This window comes from Coniophora puteana (genome assembly GCF_000271625.1).
Source record: "Coniophora puteana RWD-64-598 SS2 unplaced genomic scaffold CONPUscaffold_8, whole genome shotgun sequence".
Taxonomy (NCBI): domain Eukaryota; kingdom Fungi; phylum Basidiomycota; class Agaricomycetes; order Boletales; family Coniophoraceae; genus Coniophora; species Coniophora puteana.
This window is the reverse complement of record NW_006913060.1, coordinates 1,172,138-1,195,742: the sequence shown is the minus strand read 5'-3', so window position 1 is coordinate 1,195,742 and position 23,605 is coordinate 1,172,138. Positions and strand designations below refer to the sequence as shown.

Sequence of the window (23,605 nt, the reverse complement as noted above, 5' to 3'; positions counted from 1 at the left end):
ACACCTTACTCGGACCTCGCTGGGAAGACAAGGACCTGGGTAGAGGACATCCAATGAAAGACATGAAAGCTGCCTGGCACCGCGTCCGAGAAGCCCGTCCCCACATCCACCGCAGAAACAAGTCCAAGTCCCCTGCCCCATCCACCGCCACATCCCAGCCTGACTTCGACGCCTTTGTCCACGTACGCCGCTCCGATCCCGACACCGACTCCATCTCCCAGCACTCCGCCGACTCCCGCTTTTCCCTAAACAGCTCAGCATCGGGCACCCCAGTCACAGAGACGACCCCCACCGCAAAGTTCACGCCCCTCGCTGACGTCCACGTCCCCCGATCTCACTCTGACCGCGATCTCCGTCCTTCTCGCAGGGACAGCGGCTCTGTCAGCGTCCGCACGGCAAGCAGCAACTATCTGTCCCCCAACTGGCCCGAGGACAATCCCACCCATCACCACCAACGCCAGCATTCCCATCCCCGTGCGCACAGCCCCCTCCCCACTCCACCCGCTTCCTCTTCCTCCTCCTCGAGCAGCGCACAGATCGGTCCCACATCCGTACGCGCTCTCCCCCCACCACCGCAGCGCTACTCGTCGTCCACCGCATCCGCATCGACCGCCCGCCTCCCCAATCCCCACTCGCCCACGACCAAGCACGCATCTACTAGGCACCCGCCCGCGATGCAGACCAGTCCCGCAGACGACGAGGCCAAGATCGCGCAGGTGCGCGAGATGATGGCCGACGCGTTCGACGCCTCCGTCGCGCGCCGCGTCCTGCGCAAGCACGACGGCGACGTCTCTAAAGCGATCATGGCCATCCTGGACGGCGACACCGGGCTCGACGTCGCCATGCCACTATCCTCATCATCATCGTCGCCCGCTGTCCCGCCGCTCGCGTCCTCTTCGTCGGCTTCTGGGCAGGTACCCCGCTCGACCTCGAATTCGAATTTGTTGTATAATTCCGGAGGCGCGGGGACGCAGCAGCAGCGTCGGGACGTGCCGACGCGCCCGAACACGCCGATCAATATCGATCTCACGGCGGACGACGACGCGGAGCTGAACAGGGCGCTCAAGGCCTCGCTCGAGAGCATGGATCCGCCGCCGCCGCATTTCGGGCCGAGCAACCGTCCAGCGGACCCTGCATGGGCTGTTGTCCCATCCAACAGCAACAATGCCGTGCGTGTTCTTCTTCTGGCAATAGTGTAGCCTTCGGCATGGCTTATGTTTGTTGGCAACAGGTTACGGACCCAGCGCAGGACGAGCTTTCGCGCGCGATCGAGGCGAGTCTCGAGCACGCGGACGTCAAGGACGTTTATGAGCCGTGGCCGGAGGAGCGGATGATGCGTGAGGACGGCGCGTGCGTCTTAGTTCTCTTGCGCTCCCATTCATCTGTTCGCTGACCCGCCCCGCGTTTTTCTCGAAATTTTAATGATCCAGCCCGGTAGCGCTCCGCCCGTCAAACAGCCCGCTCGTGTACGCCGCGCTGATCCTTCAAGGCCTCTACTACGTCCCGCAACTACGCGCGCGCGTCGCGCGCTGGCGTCCCGATGCGCCGCCTGGCGCCGTCGAGGCCCCTCCGCCGACGAGCGGTCCCGGTATGTCGCTCCGTTGCGCTTCTGCGACGCCTCGAAATAGCCATTATTGATTCTGATGGGGGATCCGCCGTGGAGTGGACGCAGAACACGCGCTGTGGTCGCTCGTCGAGATCTTCGTGCACATGGAGCATATTTGTCTCTCGGAGGTGAACATCAATGAGGCGGCGGCGGCGTTTGATATCAGGCCGTGGGCGAGTCTCGCGGAGGATGTTGGGATGTTGTCGTACAGTGCGCACCTCGTGCTTGCTTTATCGTCTTGATCTGGGGTTGGCTGACGGGGTCTGGGACCGTATTTTTTCCCGTTTATTTTATTTCAGGGTTCTACGATCGGCTCACTGCGCTGATGGAACGGCTGTTCAGCGAGCAGGATCGGAGGGAGTGTAAAAATGTGCTTTCGTACGTCTTCCCCGCTCTCCGTCTACATCGCTCTCCGCCCCCATCTACTACGCGACGCTGAAGCACCGCCCACATACACAGACCTAACCTCCTCCGCTTCGAATTCGGCACGCACTCCAGCAGCCCGGCGGAGATCACACAGTCCGCGGCGATCGTCCGCGTCGATATCGACAGCCACGGCGGGCCCGCTGGCAGTGCCGGTGTTGGCCCGCACGACAGCTACGGCTACGGCTACGGCTACGGCTACGGTTACGGTTCAGAGGAGGAGCGGAACAACGACCTGCTCTCGTGCCTGTCCGCGCAGCTGGCGAGCAAGGGCGACGCGGAGGCAAGGCAGGAGGTGATATACGAGCCGTCGGACGTTGTCGCGTTTCAGCTTGCGCGCGCTGATCCTGCCTCTTCTTCTTCTTCCTCCGCTTCCGCCGCCTCCGCTTCCGCGTCGACTTCGAAAGCCGGCGCCGGTGGTGGTGGTGGTGGTGGTGGCGCTGGCGATGTCGCAGGAGGGGCGGGTGAGTGGCGTGCGGGTGCCGGTGCGAGGAGAGAGCGCACGCCGTTTCGCTATCCGAAGCACGTGTATCTGGACCCGTTTTTGAGCCAGAATGTGGAGCTGGCGAATGAGAAGCGCAAGTTGCAGCGGGTGATGCGCGAGGAGATTGCGAGGCTCGAGGCAAGGCGGCGGTCGTTGGTCGGGTTCAAGGTATCGCCTTTTTTTTCTTTCTCCTGTTTTATTTCGAGTATGAGGTGTGCTGATGCGAATGACGCGGGCGCAGGACAAGGACACGCTGAAAGATCTGCGCGCGACGATCGAGTACTACGAGCATGTTGCGGACGCGTATGGTGATCCTGCGCGCGCGGATGTGCTGCGGAGCACGGCGGGGAAGCTGAGGGCTGCGCTGGCGGCGATCGAGCGCGAGGTGGCGGGGATTGCGGAGCGTGTTGCGCAGTTTAGGAAGGAGGCTGGGGAGGTGTTTGATATTCCGGAGTTGCAGCGTGCGAGGGTGCGTTTTTTTCTTCTTTTCTTTGCTCTCTTATTTTCTCTCCTTTCCTTTCTTTTGTCGTTTCACTTTTCCCCGGTCAACGTGCTCCTTCCCTTGTCCCTTCTGGCTTGTTACTTCCATATTTCCGTTTGTCTTGTTCTTTCCCTTTCCTCCCCTCCTTCCTCCATTCCATTTGCCTTTCCTTTCTCCCCCTTCCCGCACATGAACTGAATAACTCACAATGACGTGCACACAGTACGACCTCCGCGCCGTGTTTGTGCACGAGGGCCTCTACGGTCGGCGCCACCTCTACTCGTACGTGCACGACCACGCGACGGACCAGTGGTGGCGGAACGAGGACTCGCAGGTGTATCGCGTGCCCGAGTCGACGGTGCTTGATGATCCCGCGGGGCTGCACCTTGGAGCCGGGCCGTATATGCTGCTGTATAGCCGGGCTTTGCCTGAAGGGAAGCAAAAGGCTGCGGAGGTCAAGGAGGAGCTGCCGTGGCCCGAGGATGTCAAGGTGCGTTATTCATCGTTTTGTTTTTGCTTTGCAGTGATTGAATGATCGGATAGGGAATTGTACTGCGGAACAACGAACGCATGCGCAAGGCGGCAGAGGAGAAGCAGGTGTCGGGGTGCTCGTCGGCGGGGCTTACTGCGAAAGGGGTCAAGGGCGCGCAGGACGTGTCGATGCTGTCGACGCCGGCGCGCTCGATGGCGCCTACGCCGTCCGAGTACACGATCGGCTCGAGCGATGTCGAGCCGGCGCTGTCGGATCGGGAGATGGACGTTGAGGTCGTTGATAAATGAGGTGGTGTAGCTGTGCTTATGCTTTTTTGTTACGCGTTTGCATCTAGTACTATTGGACGGACGTTGCTGTTATCACATGAATGATGTTTTCTACCATTGGACCCGAAAACAAAAACCTGTATGTGCATATATCAAGTCGACGGTCCATGCTCATGGTAATACTCCCGTGCATACATATAATCCCCAGCCGCCCTTCCACTTCCTTCCAATTCTCTACTGCTTCTTCGTGGGTCTTCATGTCGAATGCAGAATCATAACCCTGGGGAGGCACGACCTTGCCGAGATGAGGTGCCACGCACGATAGCGTCCGCGCAACGTACTTGATGTCGATCCTGCTGATCAACGAGTCGCGCACCTCCCATGTAGTAAGCTCGGTCTGAAAGATGCCCCCAAGACTCGATTCAATGTTCGGGTTCATCCCTTCCGTTACATCAACAGCCAAAGTCAGCTTCTTAAGCTTAGGACAGTGTCGGAGCAAGGCGGAGAGCCCTTGAAACGTAACGTTGGTATCCCATTCGGCTCCAATAGATATCCACAGTGGTCGCTCCCAGTACATGCATAGAACATGGAGGCCTGGAAAAGCTCTCGCGAGCTCGGCGATCATGGCATCGTCGAAGGAAGGGTGAGGGCACTGTTCTAAGGAAAGTACCTCCAGAGCCCGAAATCTGAACCAGGGCCGAAGCGCGTCAAATGGAAGTAAGCCTGGGCAGTAGCTCTCAGACCAGAAGACACCAATATTTCGGATCGGAGAGTTCGAGAGTGCATCTGCAACAGCGGCCATGGCTTGTGGCACGGCAGCGTCTCTTCCCAATACGACGAAATTGATCTCCAAGGACGTCAGGTTGCAAAGGTCGGAGATAGAGCGCATGGTACAGTAGACTTGAGATGCACTGGAAAGTATGGAGAGCTTCATCAGGGATCGGAGAGGAAATGGTGTTATATCAGAACCTGTGCCGGGGTTCAATAAAACGGGAGCAAGATCCTCATCCAGATATCCGTTGTGCCACTGCAACTGGAGGACTTCTAGGGATGAAAGGGGTGCGAGCGCTTTGACTATCCGTGCAATCGGCAGTGCGGTCTCCCAATCGAGAAATTTAAAGATGAAACGAAACAAGCTTCGGTATCCTGCATGTCGCATCTTCCAAGAGCTCCAGGAATTCATCTCCAGCCTGGTCCCACACGGAAAAGCTGAGATGCTCGAGTAATGGAATTGCCCGACTCACTGCGCCTAGAATATGCAGTGAATTTTCCAGGACATCGTCGAGTTCGAGTGATCTAATGGACGAGGTGAAGAACAGATAAGGAAAGTGGACCATGTTGCGCAGGAATGCAGCGGTGTGAGGGACTTCGTCGCCGTCTGGGCCATCGTTGTCAGACACCGAGAGCTTTCGCAGGTTGGGGAGCAGAGCTCCGCCACTGTGCACTTGGACCACGCTTAAGACGTCAGGGTCCACGCTGGCAATAGGTTGGGCATGCGACGAGGCTTCCACGCTCAGAGTATGCACACGATATGCGTATTTCTCGAGAATACGCCAATCGGCGCGAGACATCATGCGGCGGAACGAGAACGTCCGCTTTTCCTATATTGGCCAATAGTTGTAAGCCACGATGCATTTCAAGATAGTATCAACACCAGGTCACCTGGTCGGCATTCTCGAATCCTCACCTTCTGTGATTCTTTGAGAACCCACAGGTCCCGCGGCATGCACATGAGAAGGTGGCCAATACAGCAGACTTCGTTGTATAGTGCATCAAGAGCAGGGTCTTGGAATGAGCGACAGGTCATTGCCAAAGCTACGAGAGCCGATGAATCTTCTTCCCAAATCGCCGGCTCGTAAAAAAAAACATATCATTCGCAATATTTCAGAGATCTCCAAACATGGGTGCATTGTCTGGGTTGCCGTAGTTCTGTGAGTACTACTGTATCACGACAAATACTGGATTGCGCACAAACCGTTGTGCGAGCAAGTGTGTGAGCCAAGTCGGTGTGAGCGAGTACTTCCGCGCGGTTGAGGAGCGGACGGGCTGAAGTATTGAAGGCTGGAAGAGAGAGGGAATCCTGAGAGCGACTGATCAGAGCACGGTAAAAGTTTCAGTCGCATGAAGCGTGGGGATGAAACTTGGCTTCTATTACGTTTTAAGTTCGGCCACTTTATGATAGCTGTACATTACGCGACAGTGTCAAATGATTTTCAACATCTACTTTACTTCTTACCATGACTTCAAAGGAGAATTACATAGGACAAGCTGTACTTTGGAAAACTTGCTCGCGTATACAAACTTAAAACCGAATGTTTCACATGGGTTCCAATACCGTCCTTAGAATTCCCGAAACGACCAAGATATGACCATTGTATACTGAACATGAAGACTTTTATCGTACATCCTTGTATTACAAATCGCATGTTTACCGGGAACAACATATGTGTCGTACTAGACCATGCTACTAGCCGCCACCTCCTTAGCAGAAACAGTGTGCGACAGCACACGACCATCAGAGTCCGTCATAAACGTATCCGATCCAGCCCCATAGCTTTCGTCTCCCATGTTCTGTTGTAGCAAACACCAAAGACGAGGAGGACGTACGATTTAGCGACCAACAGTCAGGGAGAAAGGGGGCCAAGAGCGTACCGGGGTAAAGGTCGTCAGGTTCCGAAGGCTGTCCGTGTTGATGTGCGCGGGCGTGCGGTCGCGTGAAAGCCGTTTCCGGCTGTTGAGTCTATCAAAAAAGAATGCACGTCAGTATCTGTTAGGCCTGGATGAGTAAAGGCATACGCTGCAAGTAGGGTGTTGGCATAGACTGCGGTGGAGGGATAAGGATGTAGATCTTCTCATCGAGGTGAAAGCAAATTGGCTCACTGCTAGGCTGGAAGGTATAAATGCCTGTCCAGAGGACTACGGCCCAGATAATCATCAGCTATCATGACGTATGTATGTTTGAGAGAGAGTAAAGGGCCTCTCACAGTTGGCTGGCATGGTTACGAAGGCGATTACAATGATCAGGTCTGTGATGCTATGGGCGACGATTAGCGTCCGTATACCTATCAACTAGGAACGTCATTGAGACATACGTCGTTGCAAGACCAGCCTCTGTGAAATGGTGGAGGTTAAACACGGTTGAGCATGTATTCGAGCTGTGAGCTGTAAGATTCAGCGACCACTCACCAACTGTCCATAGCGTCAGCTGCCTGACCGTTTTTGACGCCCTTTATCACCGAACGTAAGATGCATGTTGAGCGTTTCGTCACAGAAAGAGAGATACTCACTTCGAAGTCTTTAACACGCTACGTCCGCTGTCCCACAGGTAGTACGCGATCCCTCCGGTGACGAACGTGTCTGCGACCAGCTCAATGGCGAGCACTGCCTCGATGAGCATGGCGTTCTGCTCCCGGAACCCCTGCGGATTTGTCGCGCCGACGGTACGCGACCAGACAAGAAGACCGAGTACGAGATGTGCGAGCGAGAGGAGTCCGCAGAGGGAGGGGAATGTCCAAGCGCGAGAGAAACGTCTGAAGCGGTAGAGGAAGAACAACTACAAGGATGTGGCGACGAAATAGGGGTCAATAGATGCTGACGTTGGGAAGAAGATGTGCATACCCGAGTGAAGAAGGCAATAGGCACACCCAAGATGGCAGCGACGTTTGAGCCGACGGAGAACGCGCTGGAAGAAGTCGCCGTCGGATGTATCAGGGCTTCAAGTGTACCTATCGTCATCGCCCACACGCCCTGCGTCGTACCGACAAGGTGTCCAAGCTCCATTGCACTAGGCACCAATAGTAATGCAATGAGTACATTGTACTTCGACATCTGCAACATGCAGCGGTTGCACTCACATGACCAAAGTGACCTATTGCACAGAAGTTATCCATGAGCTGCTCTGGCGACAATCGAACGGGATAGAAACAACGTACCAGCACCTTAATCATCCAGTGATCGCTCCTCCAGTAATAAGAATACATGTACGTCTGAACAAACATACACCCGAAAAAGAAGAAAGTGATGAATGCCCCGATCAGCGAGGGCCCAACATCGATCACGGGGTCGAAAGCGGCTGCAGCATTCATTTTCCAATGAGAACTTTGATTCGTAAGCGTTGAGGCGATCGGGATGGCCAATGTTCGATAGCGTCGAGTGCGCGGGGAGGGAGGGGAGGGGAGGATCAACCTGGACCAAAGATTGTGCGAGTTGGACCTGGGGTTATATAGGACCCATGATGGATTGTCAGCTACTTGACAGTTGAGGCTGATGGGCTGGTTGACAAGTTAAAGATCACGGTGCGGGGCTTTGCCTAGGACTAGGCTGGGGTGGGGCACATTTGGTCCCTTAAGATGGCAGGACAAGTAAACCCTGAGGGGTCTAGTCACCTCGGCTACTAGAGAGCAGCCGATTAAAGGCTGGCGCAAGGAAAGAATCAGACGGTAAGGATGCCTATGGAAGAGATCGCGGAGAGCGTTCAGTTTAGCCTGTTACGATGGCATCATCTTGGGTTGCCACCATCAGGTCAGGGCACCACGTCAAGATGCCTCTAGAGCATCGCCTGGCTATAGATGGTCAGTCAACAGTAAGCGAAATTCTCTATGCCGCAGTGCACCATCTCTGAAACACTAGTTCTGAATCTCTTACAGACAGGAAAGAGTGTGCTTGCTGTCAGTGGAAGAGCGTCGTAGTATTAGTAACTTAGGTCTTCAGCAAACGGCGCACCAAAATCTACACCGCCTCGTCATACTTCCCACGCCTAAATCAGACCAAAATTCTCGCGGTATTCGCCGAGCTTATAGGCCAAACGGAAAAGGCGGCTTTACAGGCAGTTTTAGACATAGCTTTGAAACGCTATTCGAGGTAACTACAGAATTCATAAAATAGGGACCTTAATAAGTGAGTTCGGTAAGTGTTGGTGCACAAGCGCACGAAGGCGCACAACAAGGGCAGCGATCAAAGGTGCTGCCGTCGGTTCAAGTACCTTGTCACCGACATCTCCTACGATGCAGTCGACATAACTCAGATGAGATCATAGCTCATGCTTTTCATGCCGATTTCGCTCTGGCGCCGGGTCTCGTTCTGCGGTGGACTGAATTGAATCGGGGGAAGCGTCGTGGACCCGGAAGTCGAGCTCAGTCCTTTCGACTACACAGAATAAAATAACGTTACCTAACCTCAATCGTGAAAATGCGAATTCTTACCCTTGAAGGATGCCAGCTCTTATCTTCGACGTAGACATCGGGGTTGAGCCTGTGGATGTCTGTGCGGCTGTTCAGGCTGAGCAACGCCACGACGACGTCAGCAACCCGGGGTCTCAGAAACATACGTGGAGGGCACGCACGCGGTGAGGAGAGAGTTGGCATAGATAGCCGGCTGGTATGAGTAGAGACCCGTCCACACGACTTTGAGAGGATATATAACCCGGTGAGTGACCGTGTGAGACGTCTCGGGGTGAAGAGAAGACCCACAATTAGAAGGCATAGCCACGAACTAGTTGAACGACAGCGTTGCATCAGTAGCTGCTTCTCGATTGATAAGTCAGTAGTTACGCACCGTCGCGATAATGGAAAGGTCCGTCAGGCTTTACGAAGCACCCCAGTCGATTTAGTTGAGGCACAATATGGTGCGAAGTCAAATCGCTCACGTCGTGATCATACCCACCTCTGTCAATGGACCAAGTCAGAAACGGTATTTTACTTTGATTTTCACTGCAAGAGCTATTAATACTCACCGATAGTCCACAGGATCAACCTCTTGATCATCACTGATGTACTGCGTACGATAGCATTCAGTTTTCACTCTTATGGGGCTCGTGCAGTAATTGAAAATCGCAATATGTGGATGCAATGTGCACATTTTTTCAAGTGAGTACTCACGCGTGATTCTTGCCCATATCGCTCCCGGTCCGCCAGAGGTAGTACGACAGCCCCATAGTGATGCTCGTGTCGGCGAGGAGCTCGACTATGAGAAGCGCAATGATCTTTCCATGGTTGTCATCCCGGAACGCTTCAGCGTTGGTGGCAGAAAGCGTAAGCGGCCATACGGCAAGTCCAAGGCCGAGATGCGCAATACTGAGAGCGGCGCAAAGACCTGGGAGTATCCAGGCTCCCGAGAATCTGCGGAAACGGTATAGAAAGAAGAGCTGCGATGTTTCGTAACGTGTTGGCAGTGAGTTGAGACGACAAGGACGGGGGAGGGGTGATACGTTGTTGAACACCGAGGAAAAGCGAGGAGTTGGTTGGGAAGAGGACCAAGGTATGGGTGAGGACTCGTTGAGGATAACATGGGAGCTGGAAACTTACTCGGACGAAGAACGCGATGATTGGACCCCAGATTGACGCTACGCTTGCTCCGACAGAGAAAGTCTCACTCAGTCCACCTCCATTTGCAATCTGGGCGGGGTCCTTCATTGCCTCGTTCAGGGCCTGGCCCATTGCAACAAGAGTGCCAATAGTCATGTCCCACACTCCTATCGCCCCTGATACCAAGTGCCCTAGCTCAAGCCCACTTGCCGAAACAACCGGTGGTTAGAATGAGGGGTAGGACTTACAACAGTCGGACGACGGTGAAAGCAAATGCAGACTTACACGATAAGTATGACTAGGCCTTTTAAGAACCACGGATCCTTGCTCCCAAACTGGATGGTGTAGGCATACGTCTGAACGAGTAGGCATCCAAAGAGCAGGAAGGTCACGAATGTCCCGACAACAGTGGGACCGATATCAGTCGTTGGAGAGAATGTGTCCATGCTAGAAGCCGTTTTGCTGCAGCTGCCACGTGAAGGACACCAGAGTAAAATCTCCTGATAACCAACCAAGGTGGAGACGCAAAGAACAGAGGATCAAGATGATAAAAGGGACGCTGTCGGAGAGGCACACGCTTGGAGGCAAGTTGAATCTCTCATCACGTCTTATTTAAAGCGCTTATGGGTCGTATGAATGTCTTACCCCTCCTGGTCAAAGGCCAAGAGCAAACCACCGGCACGGTGCGGTATGTTGATAGGGATCATCGTCACCATCCAGCTTCAGCAACCTACATGATCCGAGAAGCGGACATTAGCCTATCTTAGTCCTTGATGTAAGCGGGATCAATCACTGGACGGCCTGAGAAGCTCAAGGTTCTAGGTTTGACATAAAGGTCGTTCTCGCACACTGTGCAGCCACCAATGTCGCAACGCCATGTCACATAGATCACCAGATGAAGAAAGGGCAGAGTGGAAGAGACAAAAACGAGACTGCTCTGTCGAAACTCGATGAAGATAAGTATAGTATACACGGAGGATGGATTGTATGTACTTAGGCAGCGTCATGAGGTCTGAGGGATTCTACGCAGGGTTTGGAGTTGTGATGCTGTGCATCGTCTGCTGAGTCTGGTACCTTTCAACTCCAGACAAAGGAAAGTATTAAGTGGGCTTGGGCGCAGCCCGATAGCGAACAGCGCACGAGCCGGCAACTGAGTCCTTTGAAAAGGCGCGAGAGGAAACCAAACCATAACCTCGCACGATCTCGGCCGATGCCGCCTGACTAAACGACCCCAACGTCAATGCAAGCTCAAACACTTGTCATTCAAGTACTTTGACTCCGCCGACGTCTCCTACGATTCAGTCAACATAGCTCATGCTTTTCTTACCCATATCACTCTGACGCCAGCCTCGTTCTGCAATGGACTGGATTGAATCGGGGGAAGTGTCGTAGACCCGGATATCGAGCTCAGTCCTTTCGACAGTCCGCATGCCTTATCCTCCGTCATGTTTGTACAGCTAGTATTTGAAATGCGCTCAGAGCACCTCATAGTTCAAACGTTCACCAGCACCTCTAGTTTACCAAACGCTCAAACGAAACATGAGGGCTTGCTCGCAGAAGCACAAATATGCGATTTAATTATGGAAATTGCAAGTCGGAATGTATGTGTAGCTGCGTGCAAATATACAGAGTGAGCGTGTGATGTAAAAGCAACGTTAACTATCGTGGAAACAATGTATGGAGCCACACCGTGTACTTTACAGTATGCGGTGGAATGTAAACACATAAGGCGGGGGTATACATGAGCGATAGCTATTGCTAGATTAAAACAAGGGAGTGCGGGAGACGACGACAACGAGGACGAGAGCGAAGAGCGTGAGTGAAGGACCTCCTCCGTCAAGGGGCGGCAACAACAAGACGTGACGTGACGAAAGACCCAAACGAAACCGAAGCGAAAGTTGAGGGGCTCAACATTTAGTTGGAGACGTTGAAGGCCTCGACATCGAGGTTGTTAAGGAGGTTGCTGATCTCGACCTCAAGGTTGTTGAGGACGTCGGTCGAGGGAGCGTCACCGCGCTTGCTGACGTTGAACGCCTTGATGGTGCAGTGGCTGAGGATGTCCTGGATGACGGCGTTAACGTCGTTGCCGGCCGAGACGGGCTCGTCGCTGCGCTTGCTGACGTTGGCGATCTCGACCTTGCACTTGTTGAGGATGTCCTTGACCTCGGCGGAGAGGTTGTCGAGGATGGAGAGGCCGGGGACCTCGTCACCGCGCTTGTTCACGTCGCCGACCTCAGCGGTGAGACCGTCGAGAAGGTTCTTGATCTCGACGGTGAGGTTGTCGAGGATGTCGGTGTCACTACGCTTGCTGACATTGCCAACCTTGGCCGTGACACCGTTGAGAACGTTCTTGATCTCAACAATGAGGTCGTTCAGAACGGAGAGGTCGGGCTCGCCACGGCTGACGTTGCCGACCTTGGCCGTGACACCGTCAAGAAGGTTCTTGATCTCAACGGTGGCATCGTTCAGGATGGAAAGGTCGGGCTCGCCACGGCTGACGTTGCCAGCCTTGACAGTAAGGTTGTTGAGGATGTTCGTAATCTGGACCCAGGCGTTGTCGAGGACGGAGATGTCCTTGGGGCTGAGCTCCGACTTGAGGCTGTCAAGGAGCTTCTTGACCTGAGCAAGGAGGTCGGTGAGACCGGAAGGGACATCGCCACGCTTGCTAACGTTGAAGGCCTTAAGGTTGGCGTCGTTGAGAAGGTCCTTGACTTCAGCGGAGGCGTTGTCGAGGGCGGAGAGCGAGGAGACGTCGTCGCCACGCTTGTTCACGTCGCCGACCTCAGCAGTGAGCTTGTTGAGGATATCCGTGATCTCGACATTGGCGTTGTTGAGGGCGGAGAGACCGGGGACCTCGTCACCGCGCTTGTTGACGTTGCCAACCTTGGCAGTGACGTCGTTGGCGACGTTCTTGACCTCGGCAGTAGCCTTGTCGAGGATGCTAACGGAGGCCTATAAATAGAGCTCGGTAAGAAAAACGCGTAAGAACAGAAAGCGCGCGAAAAACGTACCTTGCCGGGGAGAGGGAGAGCGTTAACGAAGCCGGAGGCGGCGACGAAGAGGGCGAGGGAAATGAAGGAGCGCATTTTGGAAAAGAATGTGGGGGTGCTGGAGAGCAGGGAGCGTTGAGCTGAGTTGCGGTGAGCGAGGCAAGAAACGACGAGAGAGGAGTCGATGAAGGGCAGATGACAAGTGACGGCAGGAATTTATAGCATGACGGCGGAGTCAATTCCCGATCACTCGCTGACATGGAATTCTTTTCCTGTCATCGTTTGTCTCCTCGAGCCCGCACTGTTGCCGGACAAGGGAAGGACGTGATAGGCTGCTTCATGGCCAGGTGTGGAGATAAAGTGACAGCCAAGCACAACGACCCCGGCAGTCGGCGCCGTGACCGATAGCGACGACGCGTCATTCTCTGCCATGACAAACTTCTTGTCGAGAAATATCTCAACGGCGTCGTTGTTGTATTCCATTCACTCGTTCTATAACCTCGGCGGGTGACCTCGCTCACACTAGCCAGGGAGAACATTTCACCCGCCACCTTCCTCAGAGCCTGACCTTGTGTATGGGAACTTCAAGTTCTCAAGCGACTCGCCTGACCAGCAGACCGCAAAGACTCTCGCGATATATGGCGATCTGTTCCCTCTGCTCCAGTCCCACATGTCGTTCCTCCCCTCGACCCCCCGGATGCCAGCTTTCTCGCTCGACTTCAAGTCTATGACGTTTCTAGGCCAGTCGCTTGCGGCTTTCTCGGTGTCATTTCTCATCATCCTGACACGATCGGCCGTGACATGGTTCATCCGTAGACGCTCCATGCCTCCAGGCCCTGTCGGTCTCCCTTGGATCGGCAACAGACATCAGCTACCTGCTGTCAAACCCTGGAGGAAGTTCGCTGAATGGAACGGAGAGTACGGTGCGTCTGATCTAACTTTATGCGTTGAGGCCACCCCTCCCTGATGCGCTGATGTCGACCCTCCAGGTCCGGTCGTATCTCTCTTCCTTGGTCGTACCCCAGTCATAGGTCAGTCTTCACCGTACAGGCCAGTTCGTACCTTACTTGACTTCGTTTCGGCCAGTCCTGGGCACGGCGCAGGCAGCATGGGACCTACTAGAGAAGCGCTCGGATATTTACTCGAGCAGGCCGCGTTTTGTCGTCGCGTGAGAGGGCTCATCAACTTCTCAGCTTCATGAAGCTTCGCTGATGCCAGCTCGTCAGGGGCGAAATCCTCTCGGATAATCGACGCGGCCTGATGCTGCCCAACAATGACGCCTGGCGGAGGTGGCGAAAAGTAAGCGCGACACAGCGCATACATTTTACGTACATTCATGTTTACGATGCGATTAACTGAATCAGGTGCTTCACTCGGGTCTTCATGCGCGCAAGGCCGATACGTACCAGGAGGTCCAGAGTCTTGAGTCGAAGGTGGCTATGTATCAGCTCCTGACGGACCCTGAGCATTGGGAGAGACACTTGCAAAGGTGCGTCGCCAATGACCGATGTGCTGTTTGCGTATTTGCGCCGACAGTCCTACACATAGATACGCCGCAAGCGTCGTTGTGTCCATGTCATACGGACGGCGAGTGAACAGCATCGACGAGTGGATTGTCAAGGAGAACAACGAGGCCATGGACTGTACGTATCGCATATTGCACGCATATATCCGTCTAACTCGCAATCCACTTCATTATAGATTTGACAAGGTAGGCCCGCGTTTGGCTCATGCTCTCTGTTAACTGGAGTCTCATTTCTTGATCTCACTTTAACTAGCGTCAAGTGAGTCCCGCAATCAAAGCCGCTTAATTTTACCGCTGACAACTGCCTATACTTCAGCATCCCGGGAAAATACATCGTCGAGTCATGGCCATGGCTACTCCACCTTCCGGTGATCCTTCATTATCTCATTCTCTCACCGTCCCGTCAACTGACATAACAAACCTTCGCTGCACAGAAATGCCTACAATGGTTCCGCGCAGAGCCCGAAGTGCAGCGGCAGCGCGACATCAAGCTCTACATGTATCTTCTGGACGACGTCAAGGTCCGCATTGCCGACGGCAGCATCCGTGACTGCCTCGCGTCTCAGACGATCAACGAGATGCCTAAGAACGGGATGTCTGAGCTGGAGATCGCGTATGCGGTGTCGTCGCCGTTTGGTGCTGGTATCGAGACGGTGAGCATGAACGCGTATCAGTGATTCTACTTGCGGCTCTGTTGTGCTCATAGTAATTCCGTTTAGACCGCCGGGACATTGAGCACGTTCTTTCGTGAGTTTTTTTACGATTAACACTACGGGTGTCGTGATCTTGATACGCCATCTCCACGCAAATAGTCGCGATGCTTCACTTCCCTGAAGTGATGAAGAAGGCGCAAGCCGAGCTTGACGCCGTGGTTGGCCCTGACCGCATGCCTGACTTTAGCGACAAGCAGAACCTACCATACATTAATGCCATCGTCAATGAGGCGTTACGATGGCGTCCTGTGGCCGTCCTCGGTGGGACACCTCACGCGGTCACTGCGGATGACTATTACGAGGGGATGTGAGTGTCTCACGTATTGTGGCCTCCGCCTCCGCACCCTCCGTCTTATTTACTTACCTTCCCGACCATGCTCCCAGGCACATCCCAAAAGGGTCGACTGTTTTCGCCAACCTGGCGTGAGCACCGTCCCCGCGTATCTTCATACCCGTCAGCTCGTTAACGCGCACCCCTCATCTCCACGCGTCCCACCCGACGCCTTAGGGGAATCATGCACGACCCCGCCATGTTCCCCTCCCCCGACACCTTCTCCCCGGAGCGCTTCCTCGCCCCGACCGCGCACCCGCGCACAGAGCCCGGCGCGTTCGATCTCCCCTTCGGCTGGGGCCGGCGCATCTGCCCGGGCATGCACCTCTCCCTCAACTCGCTCTTCATCAACGTCGCGCGCGTCCTGTGGGGGTTCACGATCTCTCCGCTCGCGGACGAGCGCACGGGGGAGCCGATGCTGCCCGATCCGTGGGACTACACCAACGGGTTTAACTCACGGCCTGTGAGCTTTGGGTGTAGGGTGGTTCCGCGGGGAAGGAAGGTAGAAGAATGTGTGAAGATGGAATATGAGGCTGCGATGGCGAGGCTTGCTGATTGGCATTGATGCTGGTCAATGGCGTGTGTATCGGTGTGTAGGGAGGTTGTTTCCCTCTAGAAGCTCTCGAAGGTGTATGTGTACGATCAAGATCAAGCGCCCGAGGTGATGTGTATAATTACATGTTCTGATTGTTCCTCCTCGTGTACATATACATGATGGTGCGATATACACAAGCGCCGCTCGTATAAACGACAATCGAAAGCAAACTACAAAGCACGGCCTCGAGTCAGTTTTACTCCTCAAGGCCCGAAAACTTGAAAACCGATCCAAAAGTCGATGGTTCCCAGCCATCCTAACACTAAATTTACTTTACATACGTGAACCACTAACCCACGCAGCCTCAGAGATAAAACATCGAGTCCTTGAGCGCATCGTTCCTCACTCCGCCATGCCAGAGCTGCTCCGCCTCGTGCGCAACGTTCGCCTCCGCCGCGGCGGACCCCGATCCGGTGCCCGTGGCCGTGCCGTCCGCGGAGCCGGTGAGCAGCTTGCGGAGGTAGCACCTGCCGCGCTCGCACGCGATGTCGGCGTAGTACGCGGGCGAGACGAGCGAGACGGCCTTGGTGGCGCGCGAGAACATGTACGAGAGCGCGTTGGTGATGCCCTGCAGGTTGTCCGCCTCGAACTTGTTCTCGTCGTGCACGACGTAGTAGTGCGTTGGGCGGGTCGTGCCTTGGAGGCCTCCGTGGGCTGGGGAACGCGATATCTCGTTAGTCAAGGAAGGGAGGATGTGAGCCAGTGAGATAGGGGCTTACCCTGGAGGAAGAAGTCGAATTCGTAGATGGCAGTAACACCGCGATCGACTACTGTGCCGGGCTTGGGATTTCCGTCCTGGGCGGCGTCGTTGGGCTGCGTGGGGAAGAACCGCGTGTGATGGCGTTTGCCGCAGATGATGATGGAGACCTTGGGCATGTACGGTGCCTTGGCCTGGTCGTATTTGCGGAAGGCCGCCTTGATCTCGGGTAGCTCCTCCAGGCGGACGATGTTGAATTGACCCTATGATAGATAGAAATGGATAAGCTGAAAACGAGACTGAATGCAGGAGTAGCTAACCTCGGCAACACCGTCGCGGTAGACAATGATTCGCTGCGGGAGTTTGTTGCCATTGCGTTTCCTGAACAGGTCAAGTCTCTCGATCATCATGTTCTTGAGGTTAGTTATCATCTATGAATACGATTATTAGAAGAGTATTTAAAGGAGATCGTAGGGTCAAAATTAACATGCCTCCTTTCGCGATTCTTGGATCTCGAGACTGGCAGGGTACTGCGAAAAGTTGGAATCGCAGCTCGCTACCACAGCTGCGATCGAAGCTGAAAAAGCAAGAGAATTAACATCGAAACCCTGACTACTCGAGCATCAAGTAATACTCACGGGTCCCCTTGATGCTCCCGGGCCCAGGATGCGTGACATCCATACCAACGATCATCGTAGGCTGCTGCATCAACCAGCGGCTCGTCGGACCACTATCGTCCAGCTTGTGGTTCACGCCCCCGAGCTTCATGTTCACCTTGAGGGCGACGTTCGCATAGTACTGCGGCTGGCCCTTCTTGATCTTCGCCGCGTGTACGCAGACGGTCGCCACGCCCAGATACACGTCGCACAGATGCTTGATGCCATCGTAGATCGCGTGGTCGCTGCTCGAGAGCAAGACCAGGATGAGCGTCGGCTTGGGCTTGAACGACTCCATCACCGTCGTCCGGATCACGCTGATCGCGTCCCGCCTGAGCAGATCCGCCGCGTTCTTGCGCGGCAGGCGCGCCTGCGCGAGAGTGTACTTCTGGTTCTGGATCTGAACGCCGGATGTGATGCACATGCGCTGGAAGCCCGAGATGACATCGTGGAGCGAGTCCGGGTCCGCGAACTCGTCCCGGTTGTTGCCGTCCTTGATCTCGAGCACCGCGAGCTGGTTGAGCCGCGCCCCGACGGCAAATTTGACCCCGCGCAGGTTCCACGAGGCGCGGTTGTCGACTTGCGGAGCGTTGTTCCCCGCGTAGCGTAGCGCCGGAGAGGGGAGGATGCGGCCTGGCACGACGGCCATTTGGTCGCTGATGGAGACACCGAAGGCGTTCAGGAGGGGTGCGGTCTGCTGCCCTGAGAAGCCGAGCTCCGGCAGACCCCTGGTGGTGATGGCGGTGGCGTTGACATTGGGAGGCTGGCACGCGAAGGTGATCATGTTTGCTGTGTGCTCCTCGGTGAGCTTCCCACGGAACGCCTGGTTGGGGAGGATGTCGCAAACCTCGGCTGGGAGGAGGTTCTTTTTCTTGCCTCCGCCAACATCAACGAGGGGGAGCTCGGGATACTGTAGTTTGATTTGGTATCCTTGAAGAAGGAGAGTGCATAAGTTCATGTTAAAGCAAGAGCTGATAGCACTTACGTGATGCGAAGTACTCCTCTACCGTAACCTGACGTCCTCCCATCTCATCGCAATTGAAGCGATACTGGCGGGCATTCTGATGAGCAACCCCCTTGACCGTCTTGCGATATCCGAGATGTTGTGTCTTGACTCGGACGCCCTTGGCAAACGCGCTCATTCGAGCACCGAAGCTGGAGTTTTGGAAGTTAAGCATGGCTTCGGCGAGATTACCAGGAGTGTAGAACGCCGTTGTGCAAACGTTGACGTTGACCATGAGCTGCTTATGCGATGGGCGAACAGATGAATAAAAGCCTTTCCATGCCTCCAAGCCCCCGCCGAGACTGAATGGCTGGGCTGCTGAGCGGAAGAAGTACTTGTTGCGACCCACGACGACGCCGTTCCGTAGAGGGTGAGCGGCCAAGATGATGTTTAGAGCGGTGACAACGGGCAGTATATCATAGTTTTTGTAGTTGGGCTCTCCGTTTAAGTAGCTGAAAGGAACAATCAGTCAATCGTCACTGGTAGCGGATGTGGGCCTCACCTCGTCAAATTTGTGGTGTCGATATCCTGAATATACTTGATCGTCAGGGTGTAGGTTTTCCCGCCTTCAGCGGGCGGGCCCTCTTCGTCTTCGTCGTAGAAAGGCACGGCGACCTGGAGTGGTTCGGGGAGCTTGAACGAAGAGATGAGCTTGGCGCTACTGTCGTGGGCCACCCTTCCACGCATTTGCGCCTGCTGCCACGTGGGTGTCTGCTCAGCGAGCTCGAAGATGCGTCGCTTGACTCGCTTGATCGCAGTCCCCGCGGTGGGGCTGATCTGGACATCATACTCATAGAGAGGACCTTTGGGCACACGCACGGGGAAGAAGTTGGTGCGAAGCTTGATCTGGGTGCCGGCAGTTCCGAAGCCCGGCCGCAAGGGGACGTCGTCGCTCTCCCGGATGGCGAGCGATTTGAACGCAGCGATGAGTGCCTTGTCCGAGTCGTCTGCGATGCGCTGATCTATGTTCGCGGTGGTGCCCGGAGAGAAGACGCTGACAATAGGGGGTTGAAACAAAGGCAGAGAAGGTGAGCAGGGAGAGGAACGAGGATAGCAATCAACCGGTGTCACTCACCCAGCCGGCTCACGAGGAGGACCACCTCTGCCTCTGCCACGATCGCCACCACGGCCTCGGTACTCCCCTCTAAACTCGCCTCGTCCTCGCGGGGGGCCACCGCCCCGGTCGTAACCCCGTCCACCACCACCACCACCACCCCCATCACCTCGTCCGCGGGGAGCACCACCACGGAACTCGCCTCTGCCTCTACCTCTGTCACCTCCTCGTCCTCGATCGCCTCGATAACTCATGTGTCGTGTCTTGTTCTAGTGGGAGAAGGCGGACAGGAAGAAAGGCGAGACGCGGAGGGACACGATGGTTAAATGTCGCGCTGCTGTGCGGGCGCTCAAACTACTGCTATGCAAAAGCGAGAGAAGGTTCAGGGGGCGTGCTATACTTGCGCACCGTCGGATTCAGAATCCACAAACACCCATAGGATTAGGCCATGGCCGGAGGCAATTCCTCATCATCCCTCCTTTGTTGTCTTACATGGTCAATCGCACATCCACTCAACCTCAGTCGGCCCGATATCTGATCACGTCGTGGCCTTCGATCCATGTATGAGCAAAGGTAAATTAGCCTCCCGAACCCTGAACGCAACATTATTGTCCAATGCCAGCACCTCTAAGTTTGGATGGTTAACCATGTTTCCGATGCGACAGCCGAAAGGCAACCCACCTTTGAAATGACGCGGATTGAGCTCACGAACGCTGCACGATAAAAACAAGTTCCCTGACAGCGGAGCAGCTGATCCGCACGAGGGCGTCGATATCTGATCTCATCGATGGCCAAAAGGTTCCACTAGGTTCCACTTGACAAGGTGTATGCAACGTTGACAGTCGCGTGGTTTCCAGGCGTTGCTGGATGGGTGCTAGCGTCTTGACTGGGCCCGCCGACGTCATCCCCAGTGCCGTCCACCGTGTTATCTCCCCAGCCTGCAGAAGTCCATACTTCTTGATATTGACGCGTCTTGATCAGCTTCAAAGCCAGAAGTATTGGTCCTGAGAGAGCATAACATTGGGTGGCAGGCATCCATGGTGGTCGTCCAAAAGCACAAATTGCATGCGGACGTGATGCCCTTCGGAACTTACCGAAAGGATACCACTGCCACCGCCACTTACTGCTTTGCTCGCCTTCGACTCCAAGCTTCCGTGGCAATATGCATGCCCACGTTTAGAGTAGTGCAGAACTCTATCATAATGCTTCCATATACAACAATCCCTTCATGCACAGCTAGCTATTTCAAACGCAAACCTGGAGTTAATAGATGTTGTAGTAATGTAGCTCTATCGATCATGAAGCGGAAAGAATGTCAAGTGATGGTGTCAATGTATCAAAGGGACGTCCGGAATAACGATCCCACCAAACTTCAGGAACATCGTCATGAAGACGCATGAAGAAGATAATGATCGCGCACATCCCTGTAATCCTTCAAAAGCGCAGCAACCTTTCTCCATCTCCTTCGATTGGCTTTAGTACGGCTCGGACTAGACGATTCAAGGCTGGGGAGTTCGATGTCATCAAAGTAGGGTGCCATGCATGCCAACGTGCGGGCGACAAACCGAATGTCGTCGTCGATAGCAGAGTTTCCCACCGCCCAACTAGTCAACTCGGAGTGGGATATGCCCCCGATTATTGAATCTGCGTCGGATTGTATCCCCTTGTTGGCGGATGGAGTTACGTCAACTGCCATCTGGACCGACACGAGCTTCGGGCAGTGTCGGAGCAAAGGTGCAACTCCACAGAACGTGAAGTTCGTGTCTCTCCAGCCGTAGTCCCCATCCACTGGCCCGGGGTCGCCGCTGAGATCCCAGAGAAGGTCTAGCGTAACAAGGTTTTTGAATGAATGCGCAAGCTCGGCTAGCATGGCATCGTCAAAGGGAGGGTAGGGACAATACATCAAGCTGAGGTGTCGCAAGTTGCAGAAGGCAAACAATGGACGAAGGTTATCAAACGAAAGTGCATCCTGATAATAGTACCCGGGGAAGTGGAGCTCAATATCCTTTATCGGAGAAGCCGACAAGGATAGCACTGCGGCAGATATGAACAGAACGTAGTGGGTATCTTTATCGGCTATGAATCCATTCAAATGTAGCTCGAGGCGCGAAAGGCTGCAAAGGCCACGCAAGCAGTGCATGACTCGTGCAATTTGATGAGGATTTCCATCCAAGGTGAGGGTTTCAAGTTTTGGTAGAACGGCTGTCGCTACCTCGGAGCTTGGGAATGTAGATGGAACTTCGTGACTGTCATTGCTGGTACACAAGCGTAGGGTTCTAAGCTGAGAAAGGGAAGCAAGTGCCGCTATATATGGGTAAATTGGAGTAAGGACGTCGTCTCCTAAGTTGAGGTCGAGAACACGGAGCCTCTTGAGGAACTTCGCACTTTCTTCTAAAACTTCCAAGAACTTCTCCTCGAGAATCCTGTCAAACGAGCTGGCTTCTTGGCTTGCGCAGAAACGCAGTTCTTTGAGCATAGGGCTCAGCTGACTTACGGCGCTCAAGGTCGGCAACGTCTCAGAAGTGATTCTGCCCAGATTAAGTGTTTCGAGCTGTCTACCAAATAACAGCTGCGGAAAAAGCAAAAACTCGCATGGGTGAGGGGAATCATAGTTGTCGAGGCACACATGACGCAGATTGGCTAGGAGAGGAGGCTTGCTCTGACAGTGCACTGCACCGAGAACGCCGGAGTCCACAAGTATGTCATCGGAAGGTTCTCGAAGATGGAGGATCCGCACTCGAGATGCGTAACTCTCCAAGGTACGCAGATCGGACCGCATCATTGCGCGAGCAAAGCTAAGCATCCGATCGGGGGGGTGCGAGCTCAGCTTTGTCCGACGAGTGGGGTAAAGGGTAAGAATCGGTAAAGGACTGTTCAAGGTATATCGGTACTAATAAAGGCTTACCTCATTCTGTTTCTCATTGATGACCCATAAGTCCCGCGGCAAGCACATGAACACATACGCCAGACACGGGAGTTCGAAGTAAAGCTCATCGAGAGCGGTTTCTTTGAAGTCTTGGCACGTCCTTGCAAGTGCAACCAGAGTAGTTGAACGGGTGGGTGAATCTGATCGCGCGGCATGCCAACATATGGCTGAGAGCAATTCGGGAACACGTAGACAGCGATGCATGTTATGCTGGGATGGGTACAGCGCTGGTAGAGGATAGTAAGCTCATTGTCATGATGCATGGGCCATCACAGTGCTTACCGTACGGTACTGCAAGCTGCAAGGAAGCTGCTCTGAAGACTCTGTGGAGAAAACGGTGAGGAAGCGCGCTATAGGGATACAAGGAAAGAAAGATGGCTGGAAGTCTGGTGCGTAGACGGAAAATTTTGTGAAACCGTGAGACAGTGATACTTATGTCATAACGGCACCTGACCGTCACCAAGGAAGAGGCTTCTAAAGCCTGTCGCGCACATTAAGCGCGGGAGGCTTCCGAAGCCTCTTCTTGGCCTTTGCCGAGCACCTGCTGATGCACCCAGGTGCAGCGGCCTTTGTCGGCGGAAACCATTCCATTTATATACATAGTCCGAATACCACTCTCCGTGTAATCCCAACGCCTTAGATTAGATCAAATTAACGATTGTTCCTAGATTAGACGAGATAAAGACTCTATCTACGCCCGACATCGCCGGAACCCCCTGAGCTCCCCTGAGTAGTGTCCCACCCCGCCCCGGGGCTATTAACCCCCGCCCTCCCGCCCTCCCGCCCAGACTCCGCCCCGGCTAAGCCCCTCCGGTGAATTCCGGCCCTGCCCCCTGTCCCCTTTTCCCACTGTCCTGCCCTTTCCCGCCCTTGTCCCCTCCCCGCCCTTGTTCCCTCCCCGCCCTTGTCCCTTCCCTCGCCCTTGTCCCCTCCCCGCCGCAAGCAACAGACACCACCATTAAGCGCTGCATCACGGTAGTATAGTCTTAGAATAAGCTATTAGTGTACGGGGTTCCTAAAGAACTATTACCTTATAAGGTGATCAGTGTTCCGTAGCACG

At 54.6% G+C, this 23,605-nt stretch overlaps 6 protein-coding genes across 6 annotated transcripts; 1 reads left to right on the top strand and 5 right to left on the bottom strand.

The window, feature by feature from the left end:
* Window positions 1–53: 53 nt before the first annotated feature.
* On the top strand, window positions 54–3,979 carry CONPUDRAFT_144965 (uncharacterized protein; the record flags this gene model as incomplete). The annotated part of the gene is made up of 9 exons (XM_007771977.1): window positions 54–1,169; window positions 1,232–1,350; window positions 1,431–1,588; window positions 1,673–1,816; window positions 1,906–1,984; window positions 2,066–2,681; window positions 2,755–2,982; window positions 3,218–3,484; window positions 3,538–3,979. 9 exons carry the CDS (start codon window positions 54–56, stop codon window positions 3,772–3,774), a joined length of 2,964 nt encoding a protein of 987 aa, XP_007770167.1. The 3' UTR covers window positions 3,775–3,979.
* An 8-nt stretch (window positions 3,980–3,987) lies between these two features.
* On the bottom strand, window positions 3,988–4,802 carry CONPUDRAFT_166524 (uncharacterized protein; the record flags this gene model as incomplete). The annotated part of the gene is made up of 2 exons (XM_007771976.1): window positions 4,074–4,802; window positions 3,988–4,006 (listed from the first exon to the last, which is right to left on the bottom strand). Exons 1-2 carry the CDS (start codon window positions 4,685–4,687, stop codon window positions 3,988–3,990), a joined length of 633 nt encoding a protein of 210 aa, XP_007770166.1. The 5' UTR covers window positions 4,688–4,802.
* Window positions 4,803–4,868: 66 nt separating this feature from the next.
* Window positions 4,869–8,144, bottom strand: CONPUDRAFT_166523 (uncharacterized protein; the record flags this gene model as incomplete). Its single annotated transcript, XM_007771975.1, has 11 exons — window positions 7,686–8,144; window positions 7,608–7,621; window positions 7,372–7,537; window positions 7,041–7,306; window positions 6,940–6,980; window positions 6,846–6,864; window positions 6,738–6,787; window positions 6,634–6,669; window positions 6,550–6,574; window positions 6,406–6,493; window positions 4,869–5,354 (listed from the first exon to the last, which is right to left on the bottom strand). The coding sequence occupies exons 1-11, from the start codon at window positions 7,836–7,838 to the stop codon at window positions 4,869–4,871; spliced, it is 1,344 nt and encodes a 447-aa protein (XP_007770165.1). The 5' UTR covers window positions 7,839–8,144.
* Window positions 8,145–8,558: 414 nt separating this feature from the next.
* On the bottom strand, window positions 8,559–10,625 carry CONPUDRAFT_138030 (uncharacterized protein). Its single transcript, XM_007771974.1, has 10 exons — window positions 10,341–10,625; window positions 10,056–10,260; window positions 9,630–9,895; window positions 9,485–9,525; window positions 9,398–9,416; window positions 9,307–9,334; window positions 9,222–9,243; window positions 9,095–9,155; window positions 8,955–9,030; window positions 8,559–8,898 (listed from the first exon to the last, which is right to left on the bottom strand). Exons 1-10 carry the CDS (start codon window positions 10,499–10,501, stop codon window positions 8,773–8,775), a joined length of 1,005 nt encoding a protein of 334 aa, XP_007770164.1. The 5' UTR covers window positions 10,502–10,625; the 3' UTR covers window positions 8,559–8,772.
* Window positions 10,626–11,601: 976 nt separating this feature from the next.
* Window positions 11,602–13,204, bottom strand: CONPUDRAFT_83100 (uncharacterized protein). Its single transcript, XM_007771973.1, has 2 exons — window positions 13,067–13,204; window positions 11,602–13,007 (listed from the first exon to the last, which is right to left on the bottom strand). The coding sequence occupies exons 1-2, from the start codon at window positions 13,139–13,141 to the stop codon at window positions 11,970–11,972; spliced, it is 1,113 nt and encodes a 370-aa protein (XP_007770163.1). The 5' UTR covers window positions 13,142–13,204; the 3' UTR covers window positions 11,602–11,969.
* Window positions 13,205–13,849: 645 nt separating this feature from the next.
* Window positions 13,850–19,939, bottom strand: CONPUDRAFT_83099 (Piwi-domain-containing protein). Its single transcript, XM_007771972.1, has 19 exons — window positions 19,641–19,939; window positions 19,068–19,559; window positions 18,548–19,017; window positions 17,545–18,492; window positions 17,398–17,483; window positions 17,227–17,337; window positions 16,929–17,169; window positions 15,668–16,863; window positions 15,383–15,590; window positions 15,290–15,317; window positions 15,005–15,223; window positions 14,881–14,938; window positions 14,747–14,756; window positions 14,594–14,688; window positions 14,410–14,534; window positions 14,272–14,344; window positions 14,132–14,213; window positions 14,035–14,076; window positions 13,850–13,968 (listed from the first exon to the last, which is right to left on the bottom strand). The coding sequence occupies exons 1-8, from the start codon at window positions 19,871–19,873 to the stop codon at window positions 16,514–16,516; spliced, it is 2,931 nt and encodes a 976-aa protein (XP_007770162.1). The 5' UTR covers window positions 19,874–19,939; the 3' UTR covers window positions 13,850–13,968; window positions 14,035–14,076; window positions 14,132–14,213; window positions 14,272–14,344; window positions 14,410–14,534; window positions 14,594–14,688; window positions 14,747–14,756; window positions 14,881–14,938; window positions 15,005–15,223; window positions 15,290–15,317; window positions 15,383–15,590; window positions 15,668–16,513.
* Between the last annotated feature and the right edge of the window lie 3,666 nt (window positions 19,940–23,605).

What these genes read in the sequence shown, in the direction of transcription:
- CONPUDRAFT_138030 (XM_007771974.1), bottom strand. Translation starts at nt 10,501, where the DNA reads ATGGACACATTCTCTCCAACGACTGATATCGGTCCCACTGTTGTCGGG. An exon ending in GGCCTAGTCATACTTATCGT is followed by an intron (nt 10,261 to 10,340) that starts GTAAGTCTGCAT and finishes TGTTTCGGCAAG; the next exon opens with TGGGCTTGAGCTAGGGCACT. An exon ending in GATATGGGCAAGAATCACGC is followed by an intron (nt 9,526 to 9,629) that starts GTGAGTACTCAC and finishes TATCGTACGCAG; the next exon opens with TACATCAGTGATGATCAAGA.
- CONPUDRAFT_83100 (XM_007771973.1), bottom strand. Translation starts at nt 13,141, where the DNA reads ATGCGCTCCTTCATTTCCCTCGCCCTCTTCGTCGCCGCCTCCGGCTTC. An exon ending in CTCTCCCTCTCCCCGGCAAG is followed by an intron (nt 13,008 to 13,066) that starts GTACGTTTTTCG and finishes CTCTATTTATAG; the next exon opens with GCCTCCGTTAGCATCCTCGA.
- CONPUDRAFT_83099 (XM_007771972.1), bottom strand. Translation starts at nt 19,873, where the DNA reads ATGAGTTATCGAGGCGATCGAGGACGAGGAGGTGACAGAGGTAGAGGC. An exon ending in CCTCCTCGTGAGCCGGCTGG is followed by an intron (nt 19,560 to 19,640) that starts GTGAGTGACACC and finishes CCCTATTGTCAG; the next exon opens with CGTCTTCTCTCCGGGCACCA. An exon ending in TCCAAGAATCGCGAAAGGAG is followed by an intron (nt 17,338 to 17,397) that starts GCATGTTAATTT and finishes TCGTATTCATAG; the next exon opens with ATGATAACTAACCTCAAGAA.